This window comes from Chroicocephalus ridibundus, chromosome 3, assembly GCF_963924245.1.
Source record: "Chroicocephalus ridibundus chromosome 3, bChrRid1.1, whole genome shotgun sequence".
NCBI classification, from domain to species: domain Eukaryota; kingdom Metazoa; phylum Chordata; class Aves; order Charadriiformes; family Laridae; genus Chroicocephalus; species Chroicocephalus ridibundus.
The window spans coordinates 56,709,171-56,736,638 of NC_086286.1; the positions used below are offsets into that span (position 1 = coordinate 56,709,171).

The 27,468-nt window shown below is 35.6% G+C and overlaps 1 protein-coding gene across 1 annotated transcript in view; it reads left to right on the forward strand.

The window, feature by feature from the left end:
• ADGB (androglobin) overlaps positions 1-27,468 on the forward strand; it is a 117,608-nt gene that overhangs the window by 54,224 nt on the left and 35,916 nt on the right. The window contains exons 14-22 of the mRNA XM_063329255.1: positions 2,657-2,693; positions 8,499-8,667; positions 10,614-10,677; positions 12,846-12,948; positions 13,987-14,128; positions 16,239-16,353; positions 17,752-17,919; positions 19,966-20,104; positions 25,637-25,771. Coding sequence (XP_063185325.1) covers positions 2,657-2,693; positions 8,499-8,667; positions 10,614-10,677; positions 12,846-12,948; positions 13,987-14,128; positions 16,239-16,353; positions 17,752-17,919; positions 19,966-20,104; positions 25,637-25,771 — 1,072 coding nt within the window. The remainder of the gene's footprint in view (positions 1-2,656; positions 2,694-8,498; positions 8,668-10,613; positions 10,678-12,845; positions 12,949-13,986; positions 14,129-16,238; positions 16,354-17,751; positions 17,920-19,965; positions 20,105-25,636; positions 25,772-27,468) is intronic.

Here is a 27,468-nt window from a genome sequence, read left to right on the forward strand (position 1 = left end):
ATAATAATCTGCCACATGTCCCTACTAGAATCATGGATCGTGTGTACTGTCCGTGAACAGTAAGTCTGGCAGAAAATGCCAGACTCGTGGTGCAGACATTACAGTCTCCAAGGTTTGTACAGTAGATCTGATACTTTTTATACTTTGGACATGCCCAGGATTTCTGAGAAGAAACTTGAGAAATTATAGAGTTGACGTGTACCTGTTTGGTAAACCTTGTGACTCCTACAAGAAATTTGGCAATATTGGAATCTTGCAAGTTGTGGACTCCCGTGCAGAAATACGAGAGCTCTATGCATGCGTACTTCTGAAGTCACAGACGAAAGGGGAGAGCTAGTCCATGTATTACTAGAGATTTTTCAGACCCAGATGTTGGGGTGTGACTGTCAATGTCACATGACAAGTGATCACAGCTTGCCTTTTGTTTTGCACAGTTGTATGCACGGAAGTCTGGAAACAGGAGCTGAAGTATGTGGGCAATCGCAAAATGCTATTGCATCCTTTTCAGTTCATTTGCTCTAGAAAAGCAAGAAATTAATCTAAAAAGGCACATGTAAGGCGTAATATAATTCAACTACCAAATTGTTCAACCAACTGTTAACAATTTCAACAATGTCTGTATTTTTCTCTTAATTGCTGTTTATATTAGATCTGTCCCCAGCTTTGACTCATGAACATTCTTTTAAAAACCCACGGCAGATTTGGAATAGAATTTAGGATTTATGTGGTGCAAAAATGGGACTTTCAAATTCTCTCAATAAAGAATACTGCAATTAAATTAGAAGTATTAAATTATTTGGTACTTCCTATTTTTGGGCAGAGACTCTTAAATCAGTAGTTTCTTCTCTCAACTCTTTCCTTTAGTTAGTTCAGAGAACACGTGAAATTTTGATAGAGTTAAGGTTCGTAAGCCTATTCTGGGCCTGTGGAGGTGCTATAAGCTGCTGCAGGAAGACTTTTCTTGCAGCTAGGAATTAAAGTAGAAAGCTTTAAGGCTTTCCTCTAAGGAAGCATTCATAGGTCCCTTCGTATTGTGTATGCAAGGTAGTCTGTAACGGGAGGGTTGGGGCAGGCCTGGGGTTATAGCATAATGACCTCGTGCAAGCTTTAGGTTCTGTTGTGGCGTGCTATCCAGTCTGACTCACTCGGAATCTCTAAATTATGTCAGTGTGCCCCTCAAAAAATGTTCCCAGATTGTATTGAGAAAGCATAAAAGCAGCTCCAAGTCAGTATAGCTCCAACAACTGCTCCTTGAAATGCAGTACAGAAAATCACTGTATGTGTCCAGCTGTTTGCCAGCTCAGTGCTGTCAGTTTCAGCATTAGTGCCTTTGACACATGTAAAGATGGGTATATATGAAGAGTTTGCGTGGGGGGAAGGATGACAAATCTTGTTAAAGGGAGACCTAGCATGAAAAGAAGCTTGCAAATTTGTTTGCAGTAGCCTTTTTGGGCTTTAATATTTATCTTTGCAAAGGCAAAGCTGGTCTAGTTAACCCATGAATAGTACCACATTCAAATAGGAAATAAGCTGTGGAATCTTTCTCCTGCTCTCCCTCCCTAGTTAAAAAAAAAAAAGTGCCAGTGAGTCTTGTGTGGAGTGTGTCATATTGCAGGTAAGAGGGCAATCAGAAGGAAGGATATAGAAGATTTTAAGCTCTCAAAGAAAAGGACCCCATCTTTGCAAATTTAATGAGTGGACTTTCTGAAAGGCTGGCTAACTTGATAGGACGAGGGGAAACGGGTTCAAGTTATGTCAGGGGAGGTTTAGATTAGATATTAGGAAACATTTTTTCACTGAAAGGGTTATTAAACATTGGAATAGGCTGCCCAGGGAGGTGGTGGATTCACCATCCCTGGAGGTGTTTAAAAAAAGGGTAGATGGGGCACTTAGGGACATGGTTTAGAAGTGGCTCTTGTCAGGGTAGGTTAAAGGTTGGACTCGATGATCTTAAAGGTCCCTTCCAACCTCAACAATTCTATGATTCTATGATTTCAACTTTAAACGAAAGTGGATATTGCATTCCTATCAGTTCAGCAGCTGTAAGGAAAGTTCAGCAGCTTGTAAATGGGATCGACCAGGATGAAATTGTTTGCCAAAAAAACCATTAAAAAAGAGCGGGCTACTTTTTATTTATGCAGCTGATTGATAGAAAACCAAAGCTGTAGCAATCAGGCATTCTGCTGCCAATGACAGTTGTGTACACTTGCACAGCAAGAAATGCATGTTGGAAAAGGACCCCTCCACATACTTTCTAAGACCGTAAACTTAGCATATGAAAGAACAGAATTGGTTCTAGAATAGCACTAATTGGTTCTTAGACTAGAATTTATTTTATTGTCAAAGAACAGTAATATCAAAGGACATTTTTTAATAGCAGAGGAGTAGGCATATGGAACAGCTTTTATCCCAGACATGTACTTCTCTAGAAAAACATCAGTCTGTCTGTTGGTGATGTATATGTAGGTATTAGGGTGAATTTTATTGTTTCTATTTCTCTTTTTAGAATAAATAAAAATAAATACTACAGTGATAACTTGCTAATTTGTTTCTTCACCTCAGGAAGGACTGCCCCAAAAGCAAGTATTTTCTTTAACAAAATAATGCAAGATTATAATTTCCACTGTTGTTTTTTGTGGTTTTTTCCACCATATAGGAGACCACCCTCCAAAACACAGACAGACCCAGTAAAGGTAAGTGTGTTTGAAGTTTATATTCAGACTTCTGTCATTCCCATATTGTTTGGCCTCAATGTTAATCCTCATGTACAAATATCAAGAATCTTCTATGGTTATCGGTTTTACGGGAAAAGATTTTGAAGAACTGGTAATACCATGTATAGTTAGATACAGTAGAATCTTCAGATAGGTATTAAGAATTCCCTAACTTACAGGAATATTTGGAAAAAATAGCACCTCTCATAAGTTACTCTCCAGTAAAATATACTGTATTTTGTACACAGAGCTCATTTTCTAATCACTGTGAATTATACTTTATTTTCTGAAATAAAAGGCAATAAAAAGGGCAACTTCCATCTTAATAAATGTTACTTTATGAGATTAGTATTTGAAGACTATTTAAACTGAGTAATTTCAAAATGAGTACTTTAAGTGAATGTTTTAAGGGTTTGGTAAGAAGAAGTTAGTAACAACCTTCTTTTTAAAAGAAATGAGCAGATTTGCATGGTGCACAATGAACCTCTCCAAAAACTGACTGCTAGGAAACATCTTTTATCAAAGTTCTGAAAGTTACTCTCAGAGCAGAAGAACGTATGAAACATGTGAATAGGATTCATGCTTTATTTACACCATGTTTCATACCTGTGACACTTGTCTTTGTTTAGGATTTCAGCTCTTCAGCTTGTGCAATGTACCTTTGCTTTTTAAGCATTTCTGAAGGTTGATTCTCAGGGGGGGAAAAGGCATAGAAAGCTGTTTTTTAAAACAATTTTTTTAATTTTGATTTTGTTATCTGTAAAATATCTATGATTCCCTCTTCCAATAATTTAGAAATACAATAAATATCCTCTCAGTTAAAGCATGTGCCCAAAATCCTAACTTCTGGAGTAACTATACCCAGTAATTTTACCCAAGATGTTTAGATATTTTCACAGTTTTTAACATTATCTTCATTCTGGAAAAATGTGCAACCTATCAACCTTCTCTAGTAACTCCCAAATAGGGTAACACAAGATAAGGTTATAAAGAGAGGGGGGAAAAAAAAGGCCAGCAAAACCGTCATTTCTGCTTAGTCAAAAGTCTACTCAAGAAACGTCCATTGAAGAAAAGCTCCCATAGCACAACCAAGGGAAAGGACAAAGTGGGCATGTTTCCATCCTCTGGCTTATAATACTAATAATTCACATTACTACTGTAACAAAATCCTTTGTACCCGGGTTCTCTTCACAATCTCCAGGCCACCTCAACCCATATGTTGTCATTTCTCAATGCAAAATCCATTTATTCCAACTTTACATAGAAAATATTACTGATCATTACAGGGTTCAAAGACTGGAGCTCTGTGCTCCCATTACGTGGTACAGCTATGATTGTTTTTCTTTAAAGAACACAATTCCTTTTAATGTCTTAATTAGTTATGAACTAAACCCATCTTCAAAAAAATTACTTTTAAAAGAAAAAAAAACATTGGGAAAGGAGACTTAGTAATATATTTTGGTTTAATGCTTTGCATTGTGGCATGCACTGTAGGTTATGAGGGTTACTTCATATTTCTGTTATTTAAAAAAGATTTATTAGGAGTCTTTCAACTCCACATAATATCTGAGAGCATGAATCATCAACCAAAACTGAGAGAAGCAGAGAAATCTTTCAAAAAATGTTTTATTTGTGTGTATAGGGGTTTTAATATACTTTTTAATACGTCTAAAAATGACTTAAATTTTGCAAAGTACATGAATGAAGAATTCAATAACTTTATCTCTCCAGAGTTTGGTTACAGGTCATTAGACAGTTAAATATATGAATAGTCTAATGTCAGGAAAGTTCTTTCTGTTCACTTGAAGTGGATTTGAAACACATTCCTACTGATAACAGTGATGTTTCACACGTAAACACACATATATAAGAAAATTCTTTCCTGGATAAATAATTGCTTTTCAATATTTTGACCTTTTATTTTAGGAATCTCCGTCCTTTAATATTTGTTTGTTTGTTTTTAAAAAGTAGTTTAAAATATTCTCATTAAACTACTTAGGCTGCTAAAGTCCACTGAAATTTTGTGCTATTGCGGTTCAGCAAATGCAATGAATTTTTTTGTGAAAGTATTTTGTGAAAGACAATATGATGTGAAAGACATCATTGTCTTTCTCTAGAATGTCCTTAGAGTAGGAAATCATAGCTTTGCAAACCTATCAAAACAAAAAATTTGTCCTAAAACATGTAATTACACTTAATTGTGCTTTGTTTTAAAATGAAAATTTGTACATTTACACTTACTCTGTGTAGTTTTTACAATAAAGCAGTTACATTCTGTAGATGAAGTGCTTTTCTATGATTTGCAATTACTTTTGGTGCAGATAGTGGCTCTGATGGAAGCTGTTTGTAGTATCACATTATATCTGTTATCTCACAGAAATCTTGCTGTTCCAGTATTTGTCCAGAGACATAACGAAACTAAAATCCAGGCTGAAACTGACAAAACCAGAAAGTGAAATCAGGATATATTGAAGTAGTACACAGTAACGTGGAAAATTTCTTTGATCACGGGGATAATCTTTATATTTTCCGTAAAAGTAGCTAGAATGTGACATTCTGTTAAAGTGGACCTGAAGTTGATAAGTTGGTTGCCTTCAGCTTTGCAGCATTATGTAGCACTTTTTTCATGATGAAAATTAAATTTGGTTTAAGGCAGAGCATCTATGATACTTCTGTTTCTTTGATTTTTTTCATCAAAAAATCCCTTCCTCCATCATCCCACTGCTCCCCCCCCCAAAAAAAACCCAAAACCAACCCAACACCCAAAAAACCCCAAACCCTGAAATAGTCTGACATGTTCTACCTGGTTAAAGTTATTTTGCCTTTAAATTCATCTACCCCCTTGCCTGCATTTGAAATTTGGTTTATTGGTGTTGGGCTAAACAATCTGTAGTTGCTTAGGTCACTTTTCATATTTTCTTTAAAACATCTGCTAGTCTTCATACTCATGATGGATAACTTACATTTAAAGACCTCTTAAGTGCAATTTTATGGATTGGAGATTTATCATGCCATTTTTTCTCTGCTCTGTTATGGAAATTAGCTACAACTTTAATATTCGGTGTGTTAAGTTCTTGCAATTTCTGCTGTAAATGTGGAATTTCTGGTTTTGTAGCTCTATTTCAATAAGCCAGCCTGTCTGTCCTTTCTAACTGAAAACTGAGACGGGGGACACATTTAAATTTTGAAAGACATTTAACATTTTCTGTACAAGGTAGTATTTTCTTATGCTTTTTCATTTGATTGGCCAGCAAATGTTTTAATTTGCCTCTTATTGTGTTCTCCTAAAGAGCTAGCTCGTGGCTATAAAGAGCCAGATACAAAGCTTCCAGATACTGAATAAATATTAGCACCCAAAACTGTAGTCAGTTTGATTAGGGGCTTGATTTCCATTTAAGCACCTCAGAAAAGAGCCAGTGCTTGAAAAATGATGAGCACTTACCAAAAGCAATGACAGCATTTGATCCTAAACTGTCTTAAAATGTCTCTTCTCACTTTAAGAATGTTACTTTTCAATAATTTGGGGGGTTTCATGCAGTACAGTATTTTCTTACCGTATAAATAGGTATTTTTGTGATAAACTCTGCTAATCTGTGTTCACTTGCTACTCCTTCTTTTTTCCCTTTTTGGATTAATTATTCTAGTTTGTATGCTGCTGTGCTCTTATTGATCTGGTTTTATTTGTCTTCTATTTTTTGTTACAATGCATATTTTGTTATTACTTCTGCACTTGAGTGTTTTTCCTTATTCATCAGTTACTTTTTTTTTCTCTTGGGCTTGACTGTAGCATTAATCTTTGTTGCTTGAGTTCTAAGTAGCATAAAATTCTTGAATTCAAATAAGCTGTTCCCTTTTCTGAAGCTCTTTGCAGGGTTTAACTTTATAAGCTCATATTATATCCCTGTGTATTTGATTAGTATTTGCATTTGTTCAAGGAATTAATTATATGATAATTACGGACAATTATTTGCTGCAATTATCTTCCATATGTTAGTTTTAAAATGCTATTTTATACTGAACATCACTTAAGGTTTGCTTCAAATGTATTTATCGTTTTATTCCATAAATTATATCTTCATTATATCACCCAGTGTTTGCAGCTTCTCATAGCTGGAAACGTCACTTCTTGCGTACAAGGTAAATGCTAGTTAGCAGTTTGATTTATTTTTTTTTTATAATTGTATCAGCAAGCTCTGAACAGCTCTGTCTTTGGACTGCATAGATCAAAAAGGATAAAATAAGTTTTTTGATGACATTCTTACAACATTCTCATTACTTCCTAAAAGAGAAGTGGGGAGACTAGCCATTTTGTTGATACCATTTTGGCTTTCCTTTAGCTGCACTGGAAGAGCTGTCTTCCCTCTAACCCCAGTCTGCATACATAATCAACAGAAAGGTTCCCGTATTGACTTTTACATAGGGTGGAGCATATCTTCTATTTGAAGGCTGCAGAGATCTACTGGCCTTATTGATCCTGCAGAAGGTCTATCGATAGTACTCTAGTACTCATGTTCAGAAGGAACAATCAGCAGCATTGAGCCACAGGAAGATGACATTGGGCATAGTTCTGTTCTGGTGACCCCTTCATCATCCTATCTGTGATATTCACATTTGTAAGCCAAGCACTGTGGTTATTTCACCAGAGGCCTAAAACCCATGTTAACTTAAACCTAAGAAAAAGCCTAGATTTTATAGCTTTCAGGTAGTTTTGCCATAGTGGAAGGAAGAGAAAAAGATCTTTGGTGCATTTCCTGACATTACATTTCTTTCAATTCTTGAAAAATAGTTGCAAACTCATTTAGAGCCAGATGCATCTGATAAACTCATTAGTTATCCGGCACATCACTATGTGTCTTGCTGATCATGAAGTATTGCAAAACACATTTAGATATAAATTATGCATTTTTCTAATTAGCTTTCTCATTGTCTTACCTGTTTGAATATTACCTCGTCTTTTTCCTCAGCAAACGTTCCAAATAAATAGCTGTTCGTGTTTGAGCTGTTCTGTTCTACTATTCTCAGCTGCTCTGAGATATTCTCAAAACTTCTTTTGGGGTCAGATTAAACATCTTCAATAACTATTTATATGAATCTCACAGAGTAATGGCAGAGAAAGTGCCATTACAACTCAACTGAAAAGTTATTAAGTGATTGCAAAAGGTGTCTATGTGACTTTCTGTGTTTATATTTTGGTATGAATCTAACAGTAGTCCTGATTTTCCTACAAGAAAATTCATGTAATGTAGTTCAAGTCTATTTCTGTTTACAAGTAGTTAGACTGATTTGTATGAGTAGCATCACAGGGGGTGCTATATAAGTACCAGAGGCAAGGATAGGTCTTTGTGTCCTTAACAATTCTGTGGGTTTTTTTGTTTTCTGTGGTTTGTAAAAATTTTATGATACTGCCCCATCAGCTTTTCACTGAATAGGAGCTTTGGACAAGGGTTTACATTTTTCTTTATATAGATGACTTTAGGTTTGCAGAATTCGTATGTATGTTCAACTGACATGCTCAAATGAAAAGTTCTAGTGCACAATTCAGTATGTGATAGTATATTGAGGCAGAATACTGAAGCAGTTGCAGATGTAAACAACAAATACCTATACAGAGTTTCAGACACCTTTTGAGCTTTTTAGGTTAGTGGGTTAGTTTTTATTTTTAACTTCTGAGGTGTATGGAAAATATCCTGGTGATTTTAGGATAATTTTTCAATATAACAACAATACTACTTAAATGCGTATATTGTCACTGTATTGTCTCTGTGTGTTGTCTTATCTCTGCAGAAGAATTACATGAGAATATTGGTTTTGATGCAAAACAAATGTCAGAAACAGCTGATAATGGTATGAACAACCAGACAGGGGATAAATCAAAGGAAGAAATCAAGTCAGAAAGGACTTCTGTTTCCAGGGAAACCTGGATTAGCTTTGAAGACTTCTGTGTTTGTTTCCAGTAAGGAACAGAGGGTTTGGGGTTTCTTTCATAAAATATACAGTATAGCAATGGTAAAATGTGAAACGTGACTATATAGCAACTGTATCTTCTCAACAGACCTTCTTTGTATAACTATCCTGCCTTTCAGGGTAGTCCCAAGGCTACTCTTTGGACCAGACTTGCTGTCCCTGTAGGCAGTGTATCTGTAGGTGCAGCCCCACACTGTGTCCTGGGTATGTCCTCCAGAGTACAGCAAAGAACACGACTGTCAGCTTCATGAAGTGTATGTCTGAACTGTGGGTGGAAGATGGTAGGTCATGGGGCCTGCAGCCATTACGGTGCTCACATACCCAACCCATCAGCCGCTGAACAGATACAGTCTGCATTTGAACAACACAATTCTAAAGCAAAAAAAAGTTGTTGAAATCTTCTGTTGCCATCAGCGTAGCTCAGCTTGGTAAGCTAGGTACTTTCTTTCCCTCATTTTTCAATATAATTCCAAGGCATTTATACCTCTGCAAACACAAAAAAGAAGCTAGTGTAATTGTAGCGTACTATTTTTAGCTTCTGTCTTCCAGATTTAAGAAGCCCGGTACCATATAGATCCTTTAGAGAATCTGACATTGCTGAGGGGAGTAATTTTATCAGAGAAAATTCACCCAGGTTTTTTTCATTTGAATTTGTAACTGAGATTTATTTGTGAAACTTTTATTTTCATAAATGAGTATTTTCTTGAGCAGATATTAAACTCCGCTCTTTCTCTGAGGGAGAATGTGTAATTTTTATACCAGCAGGACTACAGGAACATTAGTTCATAGATCACTTTAGACCTTGTTAAGGTTCGCCTGACTAATTTTGGGGAGCCCCAGGTCCAGGAACGTAGGGCCTTCACCTTCAGAAAAAGACATCACAAACAGAGTAATTTCCTTTCCTTTCAAAGTCTTGCTCACAGTGTCATACAGAGAGAATGTAAAATATGAACTTTTTAACTCGTTAGCCAAACATTAAAGTACGGTTGACCTTTTGTAGACCACTGTAATATTAAATAATGTATAGAGCATTTGTCAGTTTCTTATTCCTGTTCCTCAACTGGTGAGAGTTTACTTATTTTCACAGTGAACTGATAAAGTAGCTGTTAACAAAGTATCTTGACTGACCTTTGAAGAATTTATCACTCAGAAGAAATTAGGCGCCTAAGATTTTCAGTTTACCAGTCAGTTCTATTGAAAGCATTTCCTTGTCTGTCATGCCTATATCTCAGATACAGTGAAAAAAAGCTGAATGTTCAGAGTTCATATCAACTTTGAGAAATGAGAAAAATTTTAGTCATTATAGGAATTGATATGCCAGCAATGGATCAGGATCCCTGTGAAGTTTCTGAGTAATCAAAACATTTATTTTACATAAAACATTGGACTTCACAGCTGATTCCATCCTCAATTAAAGCTGAATTCATTTATGTTGCATTTGGTTAAATCAAGATCAGAAAAAATTGTTGTCAGGAACTAAGTAGCTTTCTGAAGGTGTGCAAACACCACAGAATTGAAAAAAAAACGTATTAATAAGCTATACAAAATAGTTTTTCCTTCCAGTGATACTTTATAGATGACTTTATTAATGATGATTTTCGGGTAGGAATGGAAGTTTTAGAGTAATATTACCTGGTTACCATTTATAGATTCAAATTGGACAACCTAGTGGCCTGATTTCCGATGGAAAATTGTAGAAGTGCAGCAAAGATACAAATTAATGTCATCTGCTTTCTCTGAAGATGAATTGTATTCACCTTTCATGAAACTAAAAATGTTGAACCATTTTTAAGAAATAGCTGGGAGTCTGATTTATGAAAGTAAAATTTGTACCTTATGCTATGAAATAGACATTTACCGAAAATATATCATTTATACTAAGATTATTTTCCTACTATTTCGTAAAAATGTATTTTTATTTTATTTTATTCCTAGGAACTTGTATGTTTTCCACAAGCCACATACATATGCTTATAACTATCAGAAGACGGATTTTAAGGTATATGACTGGATTGAGTTTTTATGTGCTTTCTTAATCTTTGTTGAAGTCTTACATAATTTGATAATACATATATCCTAAGTGATATTGGTAGATCACATAGGACTGCTACTACTGAAAAAATAACAATGCATTAAGATTGCTATAGTCAATACAAAGATAATATTTGCTAGCAAATATCCAGAAGTATTTCACTGTGTTTAAGACAAGAAAAAAAAATGCTATTGCAAAATAATAAAAAAATTGAGTATGCAAATCATGGCAGTTGAGAGTGTATGTTACAGTGAATCAGATCTCCATCCTTTCTTTATATTGATTTAAATCTATCTTATAACAATTTAGAGACTAAACTAAATTTAATGACAATTCAGCTGCAGAATCTGCCCTTCAATTCTGCTGCATCTTCACCTGTCACCTGACCCAAATCAGGAGTCTGTATAGTGTATCCCTCCATTTTCTCCTTACATGTTATGTCCCTTAGCAACTTGCAAGATTCTGTTCCAAGGATTAGAAATACCCCTTAGTTACACTGAAATTACAGTGTTTCTTTAAACCTACCATTAGTTCGTATTATCAGAAGGTTATTCAACATGCTTGAATATCCCGTTCCAGCTCTACTTTTATACTGTAAGTGAAGTGTAATTGTAGAGTACTGAAATGTAAACTCCAGGCGTGAACTTTGTGTAAAATCCTGTTCTGAGAAGGTTAATCACATGGGTTATGCTTCATAATTGTAGTATACCTGCAGTTCCACACCCCTCTCTATTTATAATCACATCACAAGAAATTTTCCCAATCACGGCACAGTATACTTTCACAAGCCATAATCAGCATCAAGACTACGTAAGCCTGAATGCTATTGTGCCGAAAAACTAACCCTTTGCTGTAAAATCATTCTAATTTTCTTTACATTGATACAGGTGAGGTGTTTACACTATCAGGTAAATTCTGTATCAGACTTATAGAAGAACACTTTTATATTATGCTATGAAGATAATAATAGTGGTATTCCAGGATCAAATACAAAAAATGTATTGATGTGACTCTGTAGAACGTAGGAAGGCACCTTTTAAAACGGTTCTGAAGCAAAGACACTCATTCACCTTCAGATTTTGAAGAATTTCTAGGAACAGTAGAATCATTGTAGGCCACACCTGGAACACTGTGTTCAGTTTTGGTCCCCACTATACAGAAACGAGGGTCCAGAGAAAGGACACAAAGATGATCAGAGGACTGGGAAGCCTGCCATATGGGGAAAGGCTGAGAGAATTGGGTTTGTTCAGCCTTGAGACAAGAAGGCAGAGGGGAGACATTACCACCATGTTGTAGTATTTAAAGGGTGGCTACAAATAAGATGGAGACTCCCTTTTTACAAGGAATCACATGGAAAAGACAAGGATAATGGGTACAAGTTACTGCAGGGGAGATACCGATTGGACGCAAGAGGAAAAGATTTCACAATGAGAACCATCAGCTGTTGGAATAATCTCCCCAGGGAACTGGTGGATTCCCCAACATTGGACACCTTTAAGGTTCAGTTGGACAGGGTGCTGGGTCATCTTGTCTAGATCGTTCTTTTGCCAAGAAAGGTTGGACCAGATGATCCTGAGGTCCCTTCCAACCTGGTATTCTATGATTCTATAGTTTCTACTACTGCCATAGGAATTATATATTAAAGTCAAGAGTGAAAAATGCTGCCTCCATATATTTTTGTAGAAAAAACCATCATGAGGCAGAATCAGTCATGCGTTACAAATTAAAAGAGTACTTATTTCTTTCTAGTTTACTGCAATTAATTAGAATCAGAAAGTTGCAGCACACACCAAAATTTTTGGTCTCCCATTGAATGTTGTTTGGCAAGTAGAACGACTAAATTGAGGCACATATGAAGACTATCATACAAAAGTAGATATATTCTCCTTCAAGAAACTCTTCTGTTTCCTTTTATCTCTTAACTAAGCATTATGGTTTATACATGCAGCGTGAGACTGTGGGCTTAAATGCCATTTCTGAAATTTGGAAGAAGTAGTGACAGTTAATTACTTACTTTCCATACCATATCTGGTATGGTCACAATATCTGAAATCTTAGTCATACTATGTATAAGTCCAGGCAGGTACCATTCAATGAAAATGAAAGATGAAAAAATGTCCATTTTTTCCATGCAGTTTACTGATGACCAAGTCTTCTATTATTTACTTGTGGACAGTCTGATGCCCATTGAAATCCTGGTTAGCTTTTCTGCACTGGTACGCTGGGATGATACCGGAGGTAAGGCCAACACAGAAAAGTGCATGTTAATGTTGTGTTTTCCCATTCTTGAATATGTCTGTGCTGTTGTGTTTGTCTGTGGCGTATTTTGATAGAGTTTGAGAGTCTAGAATTAAATAGTCACATTGATTCTAGGAAATACACTAATATTGAAGCAATACTTTCTTGTTCTTTCATATCGATGATGGATATTTTCTTGAAAGGATCCCTCCCTTTCCTATTTATTATGATTTGATGCAAGCTTGTCGTCAGTATATTTCTGGTGTGGATTTCCTTGTGTTTCTTAGAGTTTCTTTTTCTACAAATTCCATTCTTGCAATCCACTTTACTTTATGCCTTAGCTGATCAAAATGCTGTAAAATTGGCACTATGACCAAAGTTTATTTTTGAAGTGATTTTTAAACTGGTGCACAGTAAGCTCTTAATTCTATTTACAGCTGGCTTTTTTTAAGATCCAACAGCTTGGATGATTTAAATAAAAATCACTTGCATTTTATGGAAATCATAGAATGGCATTCAGAAAAGCTAACGCATATTATGACGGTAGGCTTAAGTTAATCAGGCGTTTAAACATTGGTTATGGGCATACTTTTAGTGCATATAGGGTAGATAGAACCAAAAGAAAGCTCAAAAAGACCAAACTAACCATCCTGTTAAAATAATTAAACTATAATGTAAATATAAGCATTGTATGACTGTTTGCTTCCTTTGCATGTAGACAGAATTGATTTTTATGGAGTTTAAGAGCAGCCTTAAGTGACTTGGAAGATGTCTGATTTACACATCCTCCTAACACATTCTTTTAACAATTATTTTGTAGTAAATATACAAATAAGCCATATTCTGTACCACCTATGCATTTTAAATGGCTATCTCTTTTCTCTGAGTTATCAAAGCTTATATGAAGACTTCAGTGACTGTGAAGTAGCTACAGATTCTGCATAAGTGTATTTGTCTTAATTTAACTGTTATTCACCGCCACAATTGTGTGGGGTTGGTTTTTTCTTTTTTTTTTTTTATTTTTCTTTCTTAATCTAGGTACTAAACAAGAATGTTCTAGTATTTCAAAGGGTGTGCTGATGGTTGAACATTTCTCTTGGAAAAGTGTGACTCCTGGAGAACTTGTGTTAAAGATGCATACATCCGCAACCAAAGCTACCGTGTTAAGTCTTCCTGTTGGGTATGTATGAGGCTTCATTTCTGTCCTAACACTTTAGTCTTTAAGGCTTGAGATGATCCTTTACTTTCCACAGTAACTAAGAATTTATTTCCTAAAACATAAGTTTTTTGAATATCAAACTGGTTGATAGCTAGGATTTGGTAAGACTGCAATATTGCTATGAATTTAAAATAATGACCAAAACCTTTATAAAGGTTTTGAATCCTTTACTCTTATTTAAGAGCATTTAGCAAGAAAAATCGCACTGACCTGCTAAAAAATAAACTGGAATAGAAATTCCTACTTAAAAATGTTTCTAACTAGAATGATTTTGAGACATTTCCTGGAGCACCAACAAAAAATATAGAATTGGGATTTTTAGTGGACCTGTAAAAACATGATTATACCATAGGAGGTTTCATAGCTTTTCTTGAAAGAGGATTTATGAAACATGACAGGAGAAATTCTGAGGTTATCCATGAAGCCTTGCATATCTTACTTCACATTCACAATGCTTGATATGATAGATACACATGCAGTGTAGAGCACTGACTGATTGTTTAAAGAAAGAAAGAAATAAAAGGGAAGAGCCTTTGATATGTGTTAGTTTCTGAATATGCTTCCAGTGAAACAAGGAAGATGACATCTTCATATCTTGCTATAAGCATAAAGTTGCTGACTAATTCATTGAGGCCTTCTACTTTTCCAAAAATAGAGAATCACCAGTTTAATTTCAGAGATGAGACAAAATGTATTTTTAAAAAATCAAGTAAGGTTCCAAATAAATAGGCATAGAAAGAAAATATCACAATAGTAGTACGTTGATATTAAATCAGAGATCTTTAATTGCGCTATTTGTTTTGATTCAGACCAAAAATGGAAAAGTTATTATAGTGTTTATAGGTTAGTTCTGCCACCACGTGTATTTTCTTAGCGTAGTTTCGAAAAGTTGCATATCTCTGTCCTGTAGGGAAGCCAAAAAGGTATATCTTTTTGCACCTGCAAATTTCAAAGTTACCAGAGGTACAGGCAGCTCAAACTAATAAGCTTTTCTCACCTTCGAATCTCTCTACTCCAGACAGTGCCAGCAGGCTTTCAGGGAGATTTACTTTATAGCAAGTGTGGGAGACAAATGGGCTTATTGACTGCTTCCCCATTTCATTCCAAATGAGAAATGACTTGCTAAGCCAGGAAGGCACTTTCTTCCCTCTGTCTGTTGGTGGCCAGGGGGCATTTCAAATTTCACTCGCAAGAAGATGCAATTAAAAAAGTACAAGTGTGTGTGCGGGTAACTCTCTTACTCTCACTGCTGGATCTCTGGTTAACACTTTGAAGCTGTAGCCTGGGTGAAGTTCAGCTAAATGCCATTCTGACAATGATATAAGACCATGAAGCTTTAGCATTTGGTATCAGCAAGCTCCTCAATATTTCAGTGGGCCTGCAGGACATTGTTGACTGGAGAGAAGAGCACGAATGCCCTGTGTTGTATAACTATCGTTAGGAATGGTTTCTTTTATAATTGGAATCTGTTACAGGATACGATCGGGCAAACAAGAACAAGCTGAGTGTATCCCAGTAAGACATACTGAGTTCCTGTTATTTGCCACCTTAGGAGGTTACAGTTGTGAGGGGTTTGGCCCGCAGTTGCTCCATAAAATGGTCTCTCCGTAGTGTTCATCTAGCCTGACATGATTGTGCATTAATTTTTCCTGGTTTTGTCAATGCAAACAAGGAAATTGTGATCTAAATAATGCACAGCCATAACACTTGACTTTTTCTCTAAGCTTTCTAGAGCAGATATGTTTTTAAACTTAGCTAATTATAAACTTGCCTAAAAAACTACAGTGTTGTATCCATCTGAAATAGTTAAACTACCTATTTTTCTAAAGAAAATAAAAATAAAATCTAAAGAAATAAAATAAAAAGAAAATAATAGTGAGTTCTCTGATTTCACCTACTGCCTATGCTTGGAGGTTCTTGAGAAGCAAGGAATTAGAAATGCAGGATTTGAAGAGCCAGGATGTCTAGAGAAGGATTTCATTTTTAGCAAATGTATGGAAGGAAAAGCTTAAGAATTATTGGAATTTAATCCAAAAAGCAGCTTTTTAAATTTTTTTTTTCTTTAATGTAGGCGACACATATTGCTCTTCACAGTAAGTTCTCCCATAGGGCACCATATTCATCTGTGTAGCATGGTGCCATGTGTCTTTGGAGAAGAGGATACTGTGATGCCAGGTCTTGAAAAGGTATGCATAACCAGAACTAGTCAGGCATTGTGGTAATGGTGTTTCTGACTATTATTTGGTTTTAAAGGGAAGTGCTGTTGGATCTTCATTTAGAGTTACTATATTTAATGGTATAGTATTAATTTCAATATGAAATAGATAAGTCCATAAAAGAAATGTGTTTTACAGCACAGCAGGCACTGAAATGGTTATTGCAACAATTGTCTTATATAAATACGTAAGTAAGCACTGGGTACTGTTGTGCTTTATGTAGAACAGCATAAAATGGAATGTTAAAATACTCTTGTTGAAATACATATGTCAGAGGTCATATATAAGCTCTCTTTTTGGGGCATGTGATAAAAGTGATGAAATACATGTACGGATATTAATTAATATTAAAAAAAACCCGCCTAGTAAAATAAACGGTCACATCAGTAAAGTTTGTTTTTTCCCATGAGATCACATATTAGTCACTGGGTCCCAGAGCAGCTTTTATATCTAAAATGAGCAACTGATTCAAACAACTTTTCATAGTTGAGATAACAGGCCCAGGGGAATAATTACTACAGCTTTTGTTCTTCGTTGCCTACGATCCAGACAGATATCACTGTCATCCATATTTTCAAGATTTCTTTGGCAAACAGTGGGCCTAAATATTTGTCATGGACACTGAGGGGAGGGAGTATAGCTTCTAGGGCACGGTTGTGTAAAAATGTTTTGAAAGGTGAGTGTAACAGCAACAGGGTCCTAATAATTAAAGCAGCTTGTGCAGATTTATTGCGTTTATTGTAGCAAAGTTTAAATATAAGAAGTTGGGCTGTTAAAAATGTCTTGTCTTCAGGTTGTGGATGAAAAGCTATTCCTCATCAAGAAAATAAAGCAGGATTATATCCTGGGGTGGTCTTTGCACTTCTTTTTGAAGACGGCAATTTCTCTGCAGAGTGTGATTTGCAGGAAAGTGTCCACATTCTTGCACAGAAATCCTAATGAAGATTAATGATGCTTTAGGCAGCATGTATTTGGATGTCGTTTTCAGCAGGATATAAATACTCATCTGTCCTTTTATAACAGAAGAGATGCTGAGCATTTCATCTAACTGTAGTAGAAAGTCTCTATATGCACCTGATTAAATGTCTTAGGACTAATAATACAGGAAAAATAAAATCTTTAACGGATATATGTTATGGTGCCTGTTTAGTGTTGTAAGATAGCTAAAATCAGTGAAAAATTTATATGCTTTTGAATACTAGAGACCTAATGGATTTTACAGTTTATAAAATTGTTGCTTGACTTAAGAAGAGTTTTGTACTTCATCACAGGAAAAATGCTTGTATGCTGTCACAGCCTAGAAAGAAAACAAAAGAAAATCTTAAAGCAGTCTTTCTACCGATGGTTGTTTTTCTTCTCTTTTTCCAGGAGAGCTACCGGTTTATAGAACAGGCTACAGCTATCCTGAAAGCTGTTGGAAATGTGATAGATAATTTCAGCAATAAGCCTGAACTTTCCAAAGCCTTGAAGGAGTTGGAACTAACTCATTGTCCTCCTGGCCTCCGTGGTACTGGAATGGCTGAAGAGCACTTCAAGGTGAACAAACAATTTTAATAAACATGTATCTAAAGGCTCCAGAAGCTGGATAACAGCTTAATATTGTCATTATCCTCTTCAAATCAATGGCTACGCTTTTAAAAAGGACATCCTGAGGGCTCTAAATGTGGCATTCATTATTAAGTGTAAGCCCAAATGACATAGCTTGCAACTGTGTACAGTAATTATCTTCTTTTAATATGGAAAAAAATTTAATATGCGGAGAGTAGCACATTCTAAATTTGAGTCTAAATTTGTCAGTTTAGTTTAGCATACTTTGAGGCAGAAGGCATCAGCTTTTTTAATTTTATGATTTAATTTTGGATTTAAAAGACACTACCTGAAATGCAGAAAAGCTAGAATGGTTCCTTTCTGTGCCTAATGCTGATGGCACAGGAAAACATTATTACAGCTTATATTACTGGAGACAGTAATGAGGTTTTTTTCACTCACAGTATTTCTGAGGTGTTCTTCTTTTTTTGTTTTTTTGAAACTGCAGCATTCTTATTCAACTTTTCTGCTCTGTGTGTGTGATAAATTAAAAGGTCTTTAGATACACGATGAAAGTGTTAACGCTTTTCTCTAGATCTCTATATAAAAAGATTGGAACAAAAAAGTTATGTAAAAGATATGCTAATTTTTATGGGTATGCAAATGTTGGTAATACTGCTATAGCTTGATTTTTTTACAGTCAGTACTTTATATATTCCAGATTCACTTACTTTCATCAAAGTATTAGAAAGCTCATGCAGCTTAGACTGTGTGTTTTTTAGAAGACTGAATAGAAGAATAGATTAATATTTTTATAATCACTGATATTAAAAAATAGAACACCTAAGCCAATGCTTTTATACATGAGCTTGACACCAGGCTCAAATTCAGCAAAAAAACAGAATTAAAAAAGAACGATTCCAGGTGCACCACTCCTGAAAAAGGTAATTTTCATGCCAAATCCAACAGAAAAAAAAATCGGTTTTACCTCTCTGGAATGGAAAATACAAATTTTAAATCTATATGCTTATATGAATTATGTTTAAAACTTAGGGACCTTAAGAAAAATTCAGTAGGCATGAACGTACATATCTCTTCCTCTCTAAGAAGACCAATGTATAGTTTTAAAGGAATAAAAAACCACAAATGAGATAAATGAGAGGTACCTAGCTGACAGTGATTCAAGAACAAAAATATGGAAATTATCTGTGTTTAATACAAACAGTGAAAAATTATTCTGAACATAAGAATGTAGTAAAGTAGATTCTTTCTTCACCAGTCTTAAATATTTAAAAATAGATGAAGTGTTATTAATATTAAAATACATAACTTAGGATAAAATGTTTCTAGAAAGCAGAAAAATCTGAAAATAAAGACAATGAAAGAGAAAAATTAGGTCTTTTCCAATGAGTTATTAGTATGTTCTTCAATTCAAATTATGAAACAAGATCTGAAAAGTACACTCTAAAATTTCCATCCATTGGAAGAAGGAAAAAATGACTGGATTTCTACTCTTTAAAGAGCATCAATATGTCAAGAATAAAAATAGAGCCGTCAGTTTAGTCATATCAGTAGGACACCAAATCTTCCCCTCTTGTCCATCAATATATTTCTACTTTTCCTTGTTGTGCCACCTCGTAATTCAGTAAGCATGCCTGTTCGGTTGTTGGTCTCTGAAAGCTCTGATTAGAATGCCAGTTGTCATGATGGTGATTATAATGTGTTATTCTGTCCTCTGGTATGAGACCGCCAACTCACATCACATAAACCACTAAGATATTTTCAGGTGATAAAAACTTATGCTGTAGAATCAGTCCTATATTTAATAAACCAGGCATGAAACTGTTTTTCTCTTGATTGTTGGCTTGAAGCATTGTAGGCCTACAGTTTGGATTAATTTTCAGGTACTGTATTTGCTAGAGGAAGTAAAAGACCTCATTTTTACATTAAGAAAGAAAAGAGCTAAACAGTTTTTGAAGCAATACTGAGAAGCAATATAAATCAGCTTTTAAAAATTAGTCATTCTTTGAATGTGTTTCCTCTTTTTGATTTTAGGTTTTCAATAGTGCATTTTGGTATTTGATCAAATATGTATTAGGCAAGAATGCTCCCGACAGCTGTAAATTTGCCTTCAGGTCCTTCACTTTGGATTTTAAAGACACTGATGTTTCTGATGATGACACTGTGTATTCAGGTACCGTATTGGTATTGCTAATCACTTCAAATACATCTGCCATTCTTATTTTCAAGGAAGCCAACTCTTCACTAATCTTTTGTTTTCTTCCCTAAGTAAGCATGGCTCATTTCTTATGAGACACCTAAGCCTTCTACTGTTGACAGCACATCTGAGACTCGTCTCAGAACAGAAATGATCCTTTTTTTTTTATTCCAGAAAGTCTGTCCATGTTCTGTTGATTTATAAAATTGCTCTTTGTCTCCCTTGACTTGCATTTGTCAGCATTGACAAGCATTAACAAGCACCTACAGATGCTTTTTTTTACCTGATGTACTGTAAATCATGGCTCTTGTTCAAGTTACCAGCTGAAATTACCTTAAATGCATATTGTTCATGAAATGAGAGTGAAGGAAGACTCAAGTTAGTACCTTCAGCTGTTTCTTGGTGATGGGTTGAGGGTTTTTGTTTGTTTGTTTGTTTGTTTGGGGGGTATTTTGTTTTTTGTTTGTGTGCTTCTTTTTCAAGCCTATTATTTGGCAAATGATTGTGTTGGCTGGCTAGTTAGCTGGCTAGTCACACACGTGTAGTGGGGAACTAGCTACAGGACCATCCACCTCCTCTCCAGCCTGTGATTAGGGAATGCTGTATACCCAAAGGTACTGTGAGAAGAGGTATTGGAAGGCAAATGGATTTATCACAAGCAGGGATAATTCTCTTCCAGCAGGTTCTTTGCCTCATTTTGCGTGCAGGCTGGAGACATAAGCAGTTAGAATTGAGTTTGCCTGGCAACCAAATATATGTCTCTTTTCCATTTTAAGAGACTTATTTTGCAGTCTATGTAACTTTTTAATCCATTCATATTAATATTTAATTTATTAATAGAGGCTTTATGTATGTGGTTTCATATTATGACAGAAAAAGTATTTATCTGAAAAAATGGCAGGAAGGTTTATCATCACCATTGGAAGGCCATTCAGGGTGACATAGCTTTTCCTTCTGCTATTATGAACTTACAGTATAAAGTTTTTCTTCTTGGTCAACAAAATGATAGTAACTTGCTTTCATTAGTCAGTTTATTTTGGAAAAGTCATATTAAAACACTTCATTAAAATTTACACAAATACCCATACTGACAAAATGACGTTAATACTCTATTTCGTTAAGAAAGCACATATACACCACAACAATACATCCCGTTTTTCAAGATTACTGTGCTACTGCTTTCTGTATTCCCCCCAAAATGCTTTCTGTATTCCCCCCAAAATGCGTTCTGTATTCCCCCCAAAAAGCTTAAATACTTGTCAGCAATAGAAGAGAAGATTTTTTTTAATTAGATTTGAATAATTAGCACAGTTGACAGGTTGTGGCAAAAACTTCATATATATTACTGAATTATGAGATCCACTGTGGCAGAATATTTTTTAGGATTTGTGGAGTGAATCACAAAAGTGGAATAAATGTATGGAGGAGGAAAGTTCTGTTTCAGTTTGATTTCTTCCAGTGTCCAGTATATCTTTTTAATTTAGTTGCTTTTCCAGACTTAAATTACAAAATATTCCTATTGGACTGGAAAATGAATTGTTTCCCTTTGGCTTTCTTGACCTTGGATATACATTTTGCCCTGCTTCATGAAGGTTGCCTTGGAATAAATGCATGCTTTTGTTCAGGTTCCATCCCAGAACTCTAAAGAGATGGAGAGAACTGCATTCAGAAAAGCATAAATCGAGTGAAGTGTCAAGAAAAGAATAGGTAGATAGCAGGAAGAAACAGGTGAGAAATACATTTTAGGAAGGCCTAGAAGGACTGGCATCATCTGATTTGCCTGGCCCACATTAGCACTGCTGCGTTGGCAGGTTAGTTGCTCAGTGCCTCTGCAGTACATGCAAAATAGAACTTTTTCAAAAAAAAAGCATTATGTTAATTGTCTACAGTAGATGCATCCACATTGTTATGAGAAAACTGCAATTGCTTTTATGGTGAACAAAGTCTTGCTAAGCTGCTTTGAGATCTTCAGTTTTATCATTAGCAGTATATCTTCTAATTAATAAGTAAAGCATGGCAGAAATTTTTGATGTATCAGTTTCCAATCTTAATATCAAATTTGAAGCATCCACTAGTTAATACTGGTTGATTAAAGTATTTCACAGTAACATACTTCTCTGTTCATAAGACAAAATACTAAGAAGCATTAAATTAAAAAAACCTTTGAAGATCAGAATATTTAATTTTGACTTAATTATTTTGACTTGCATGTTACAATTCAAAATTATATGTTTTTATAACATTGTATTTAAAAAGTTAGAACAAAAAGGAAATTAAATCTTTAGGAATATATAATTTCACAAAACATTCAGCATTTCCAGTTTTCAGCCTGTTCTGGGGTAACTTTTGATAGTTTCTATGAATACAATTCATTTCTGTGTGTGACACTGCATCTGAATTACTGTATTTATATATTCAGAAAAAATTTGACATTTAACTCAGCGACTGTGTATGTATATATTCTTTAGCTTCACAAATGAAATGTATTATTTCTAGTGACAGAGGTATTTATTTCTAGTTATAGCGTCCACTTGATATCCCCAGTGGATAAATTCTTCACTTCATTCATAGGACAACACCGAGCCAACACTCCCTGTGCATTCCCCTATCAGCACTCCACCACTCTGTTCTGAGGGGGTAATGGGGAGAATGAGGTCTTGGTTCAGTGATAGGCGAGCTGGAATTTGAACTCTTCAGCCCGGTCTCATATGAAGGCCACGCAGATGAGAAACATCTATTGGGCTAGATCTGAACTGGGTACAGATGAACAGTTCTGTAATCAATAGCAGTATCTGAAAACATAAGTGCTGTTACAAATGCTTATGGCACTATGATTTTCGCCTTTTGGAAAATGCAAGCCCTTTCAGCTTGTCTGCCTTTGAATAAACTCTACGGTAGAAGAGCAAGACTTGGCTGCAATTGCTGACCACAGCTATAAATACCTACTGTCCCTCCCAAGTGAAGCTGAAGCTGAGGTTCCACAGCGACTTAAACCAGTGTAACTGCAGGCTGTTGCAGTCCTATCCCCACACGCTCCTGCAGCTCCAGCACTGAGCAAAGCTTGTCCTGGGCTGATATAGCCTGATAAGTTGGCAAACATAACCCAGTAATAATAAAAAAAAATAGAATAATGATATCTAAGTCAATTTAAGTCACTTCTAGACCCTGCTTATAGGCAATTCACAGTTTTCTGGATGTATGACTCTTGTTGCTGGTAATACAAATCCTGAAATGCAACGTAAGACATTGGTTAAATGCAGATCATGTTCTGATCTTTTTAGACCTTAAAGCGCAGCTTCACTGAATGCTACTACTAAAGTCCTGTCCTTCCCCCCTTCCCGTCCCAGAATATGTACTCCCACCATAAGCAGTTACACAGGTGCCAGGAAATCAGATCAGCTTACTGATTTCACAGGAAGCTACGCCAGCAGAAAAAATAAAGATTGTTCATTCAGCAAGCTTAATCTGAGTCACCATCCCACTATGTAATCTCTTTATACAGCATTCATTTTTCTGCACCTATTACAATGTTCTCATATAACTTAAGAGAGCCTATTGGCAGTGACATACAACCCGACCCTACTGAACTTCTTGCTTACCTGTCTGAAACCAAGTGCAGGTGGCACCATCTTGCACCAGTTGTGCACTTCCTTGGGGAAGTTACCCATTACTTGATTATTGATTAAGAAGCAATAAGAACAAGACATGCTTAGATTAACCGGGAGTAATATTAGGTGTAGTCACACTTTTATGTATTATTAATTCAGGTTCGTTGTTAGGGTCTCCTTACTTGTTAGGTCACTCTGTGTTAGGTCACAATTCTGTGTTCATATAAAAAGTATACAACTTTTATTTACTTTATAATACATTATTTTGCCTTATATGATGAATGTAGGCTCTGCAGCAGAGGCCATTATTCTAAGCTAAAACACCTGCTGAAAATAGAACTCTGTTTCCTTTCCTTGAAAACAGTGATTAGTGGGGTCAAAAATTGACAAGCTTGTAGATGGAACAAATTCATTTTGAAATATGGTGAATAAATGGGAGAAGGTAAGACCCAGACCCTTCTCAGAGATGCACAGTGACAGGACATGTCTTAGAACGTGTTAAATTCCAGTTGGAAATTGGGAAAACATTTTTCACCATGAGGCTAGTCAAAAATTGGAAGAGATTCCCTGGAGAGGTTGTGGAGTCTCCATCCCTGGAGATACTAAAAAATGGACTGGACATTTGCTCAAGACCATGAGCAACCTGCTCTAAGTTGATCCTGGTTTGGTTGTGGGATTATACCAGATGACCTCCAGTGGTCCCCTCCAGCATATATTATTCTGTGATTATATGCTTCTGTTTTATAAAAGTCGTTCATTTCATAAAAGTGTCGTTCATATTGTTGAGTTCTAATCTGTTGCCTGTTGAAGTGGGCTTGTGTAACCTTTCAGACTCACTAAGTATTAAAGAGGCTTTCTGGGGTTTGGAAATGAGACAATAATCAGGAATGATGGTTGGGAACACAGCCACATTTAACAATATTCAATAAAAGAGATTAGATTGAAATGCATGATCTCCTGGCTGATGACAGCAATATTTTTTCTTAAGCTAGTTTGTTTGTCTGCAATTCTGTCTGCATTTTTCAGATTTCTTTCTTTTCTCCTCCTTTTTGTTTGCTGGTACTTCCTCCTGGAGCACTGTTTCCTTCCTCTCACGCTGTCTTACTGCCCTGGTTCTTTATCTGTGCAGTTCCAAACTGACCCTCTGGCACTGCCTCCTTGTAGTGCTGCTCCCCACAGCCTCCCCCTAAACCCTGGCGCTGATGGCTCCCAGGATTCTTAATTCTAGGCAAGGCTGCCTTCAAAGAGCTCATTACTAACATGTCAGAACCTGCTGATTTCTGTTCCACACCAAAACTCTTTTGTAACAGGACGTCACAGTCAGATACATGAACTCTCACTTTATCATATATCTTATCCTTATTCCGTATCTCCTTAGCGAAGGTTGAATACAACATTTTGAACAACATTCATGTTTAAATTGTTACTTAATAAAATTATTAGATTGAGAGACAGAAACAGTTAAAATCTTGTGAAGCTCTTTTAAGCTGTATTCAGAGTCAGGCTTTAATGTATCAAATCCTGTTAATTCATGTTTGGAAGAATATTTTGAAATTATACTAGGAGACTTGATTTTAAAAAGTGCACTGCAATAGCTGTCCATAAAGAGAAGTAAGGATTCAATGATTTGGTATTTGGAATTAGCATAGTAGCTGTGTTCTGGCTTTGTGTAATTACATTGTATATTTTGTCTAATTTTATTGTGATAAGAGCAAAATTTTAAGGGTGATATTTTTGGAAGCTTTATGGATAAATGGAAGCTTTATGCAGAAACTGTTCTGTTTCTGGAATGTAGCTCTCGCATCATTTTGTGTTTTGGTTTGTCTGTTTAACTTCATTGCAAGCAGCTACAGGACTTCAAGCTTTACTGATGTTGCTCGTTCGCCTCTGTTTCTTTCAGAGAGTTGCGAGAAGTTTTCCCTTAGTAGCTGGCAGAACCGAACTCCCACTTCTGAAGAAGCAGCAGCAGCTCTTAAACTTCAAGCCATCTGGAGAGGGACCTATGTTAGGAAAGTACTGAACAGCAGGAAACCAGGTGTGTCCTTTAAAAATGCCTTTTAAAAAATGTTTCATCTTTCACCTTATTGGAATATTTACTGTAAAGATTTTGTTACTAATTAATATCTAATTAAAATGAACTGTAATGCAGTAGAACGTTATAGTTCTATATAAGAACTATAGTTCTATATAAGAATAGTGCTCGACCTAACCACTCAATTAGCAAATATGGTCCTAAAAAGTAGAGGAAAGGCACTCCTCCTAGATTTTTGTAGATATTAAATCAGAATTTACATTGATGTATATTTAGCTCAGAGCTGGGCTAAATGTTTCGGGGGTTTTTTTTTCTGGAAAGGTAGGGGAAGTCCATACAAGAACCTAAGTATCATAATGGATAATCATCAGAACACAGCATCAAAGGCTGATACTGTGCTCAAAAGATACTGTGCTGATACTATCCCTCATTCTTATGTATATAAATAGAGGAATCTTACATAGCAGTTGAAGACTTGTGATACATTTCTTATTCAGCAAGTCTATTATCTCAGCTGGAATATTGTGTCCAAGCGCAGTGCCCACACTCCAAGAACAAAGATGGATAACAACTGAGAATTTCTGGGTAGGGTTGTAAAGATCAGGATTAAAGAAGGGCCTTGTACTTGCAGGCTGTTAGTTTGTAATTTAAGAAAGGGAAGATTAAGAATTACTTCACTATAGTCTGTAAGTACCAATGTGAGAAAAAGAATTTGATAGCAACAGGGTCTTTAGTCTGAGATCCAAAGGGTTGACAAGAAGGTCTTTCATCTGAGATTCAAAGATTGTGAGTTGAATCCAGACACATTCAAACTAGAAAAAGTGGCATTTATTTTTAAAAGGATAAGGTATTTATTGGAATAAACCAAAATTTGTGTTATGCTACTGAAAACTTCAAAATCAAACAGATACTAATCAAATCCAAAAAAAATTAGTAGTCATTGATATATGATGAAATAGCAATTAATATGTTAACAGGACTGTTACACAGAAAGGTAGATCATAATGATTCCTTCTAGCCTCGTAGTATACGAAAGCCTGAGGATCTTGACAAAGAAAACTGCTCCATTGTGAGATATACATTCCCACTTTAGTAAGTTGCCCCCATTCTGCTGGAAGCTCCTTCTTGACTTACCATCATTGCTGAGGTTCTTTCACCTTTATATTTACCTGCACCAAATGATCTCTTCGAGCTATCTTTTGCACTTTCACCTCCTCATCAGTAGATCTGGTGCTGCTCTCCCAAACTATCGACTGTAGCCCCATCTTACTTAAGCTTTCCTACTGAGTAGTCTAGTGCCTTTCTATATTTGTTTATGAAGTTCCATATAAATTGCGAATTTCTGTAAACTTTCACGGGTATTATAAATTTCTACATATCCAAGATCCCAGAAGCTGTTCTTTTGAAGTTTAGATTTTAGTCATTTGAGCACTATGTGAGTATCCCAACTCTTTTCTTCCATTGTCTATAACGTCTGTCTTAACTTCATCTGATTTATCAATACTCTGTTACTTTTAATTCTGGTATTTTCTTTACGGTGCTTTACTGTGGTTTCGTTTGTTGGTTTGTTTTTTTTTTCCATCATACTATTCTTCTCCTCCTTTCCCCTGTTATCTATAATTTTTTTCTCTCTTAGTTGTCATTACAGTAAAATGTTATTTCATTTTTCACCCTCCGTTTCTGTCACTAATTGCTTGTAC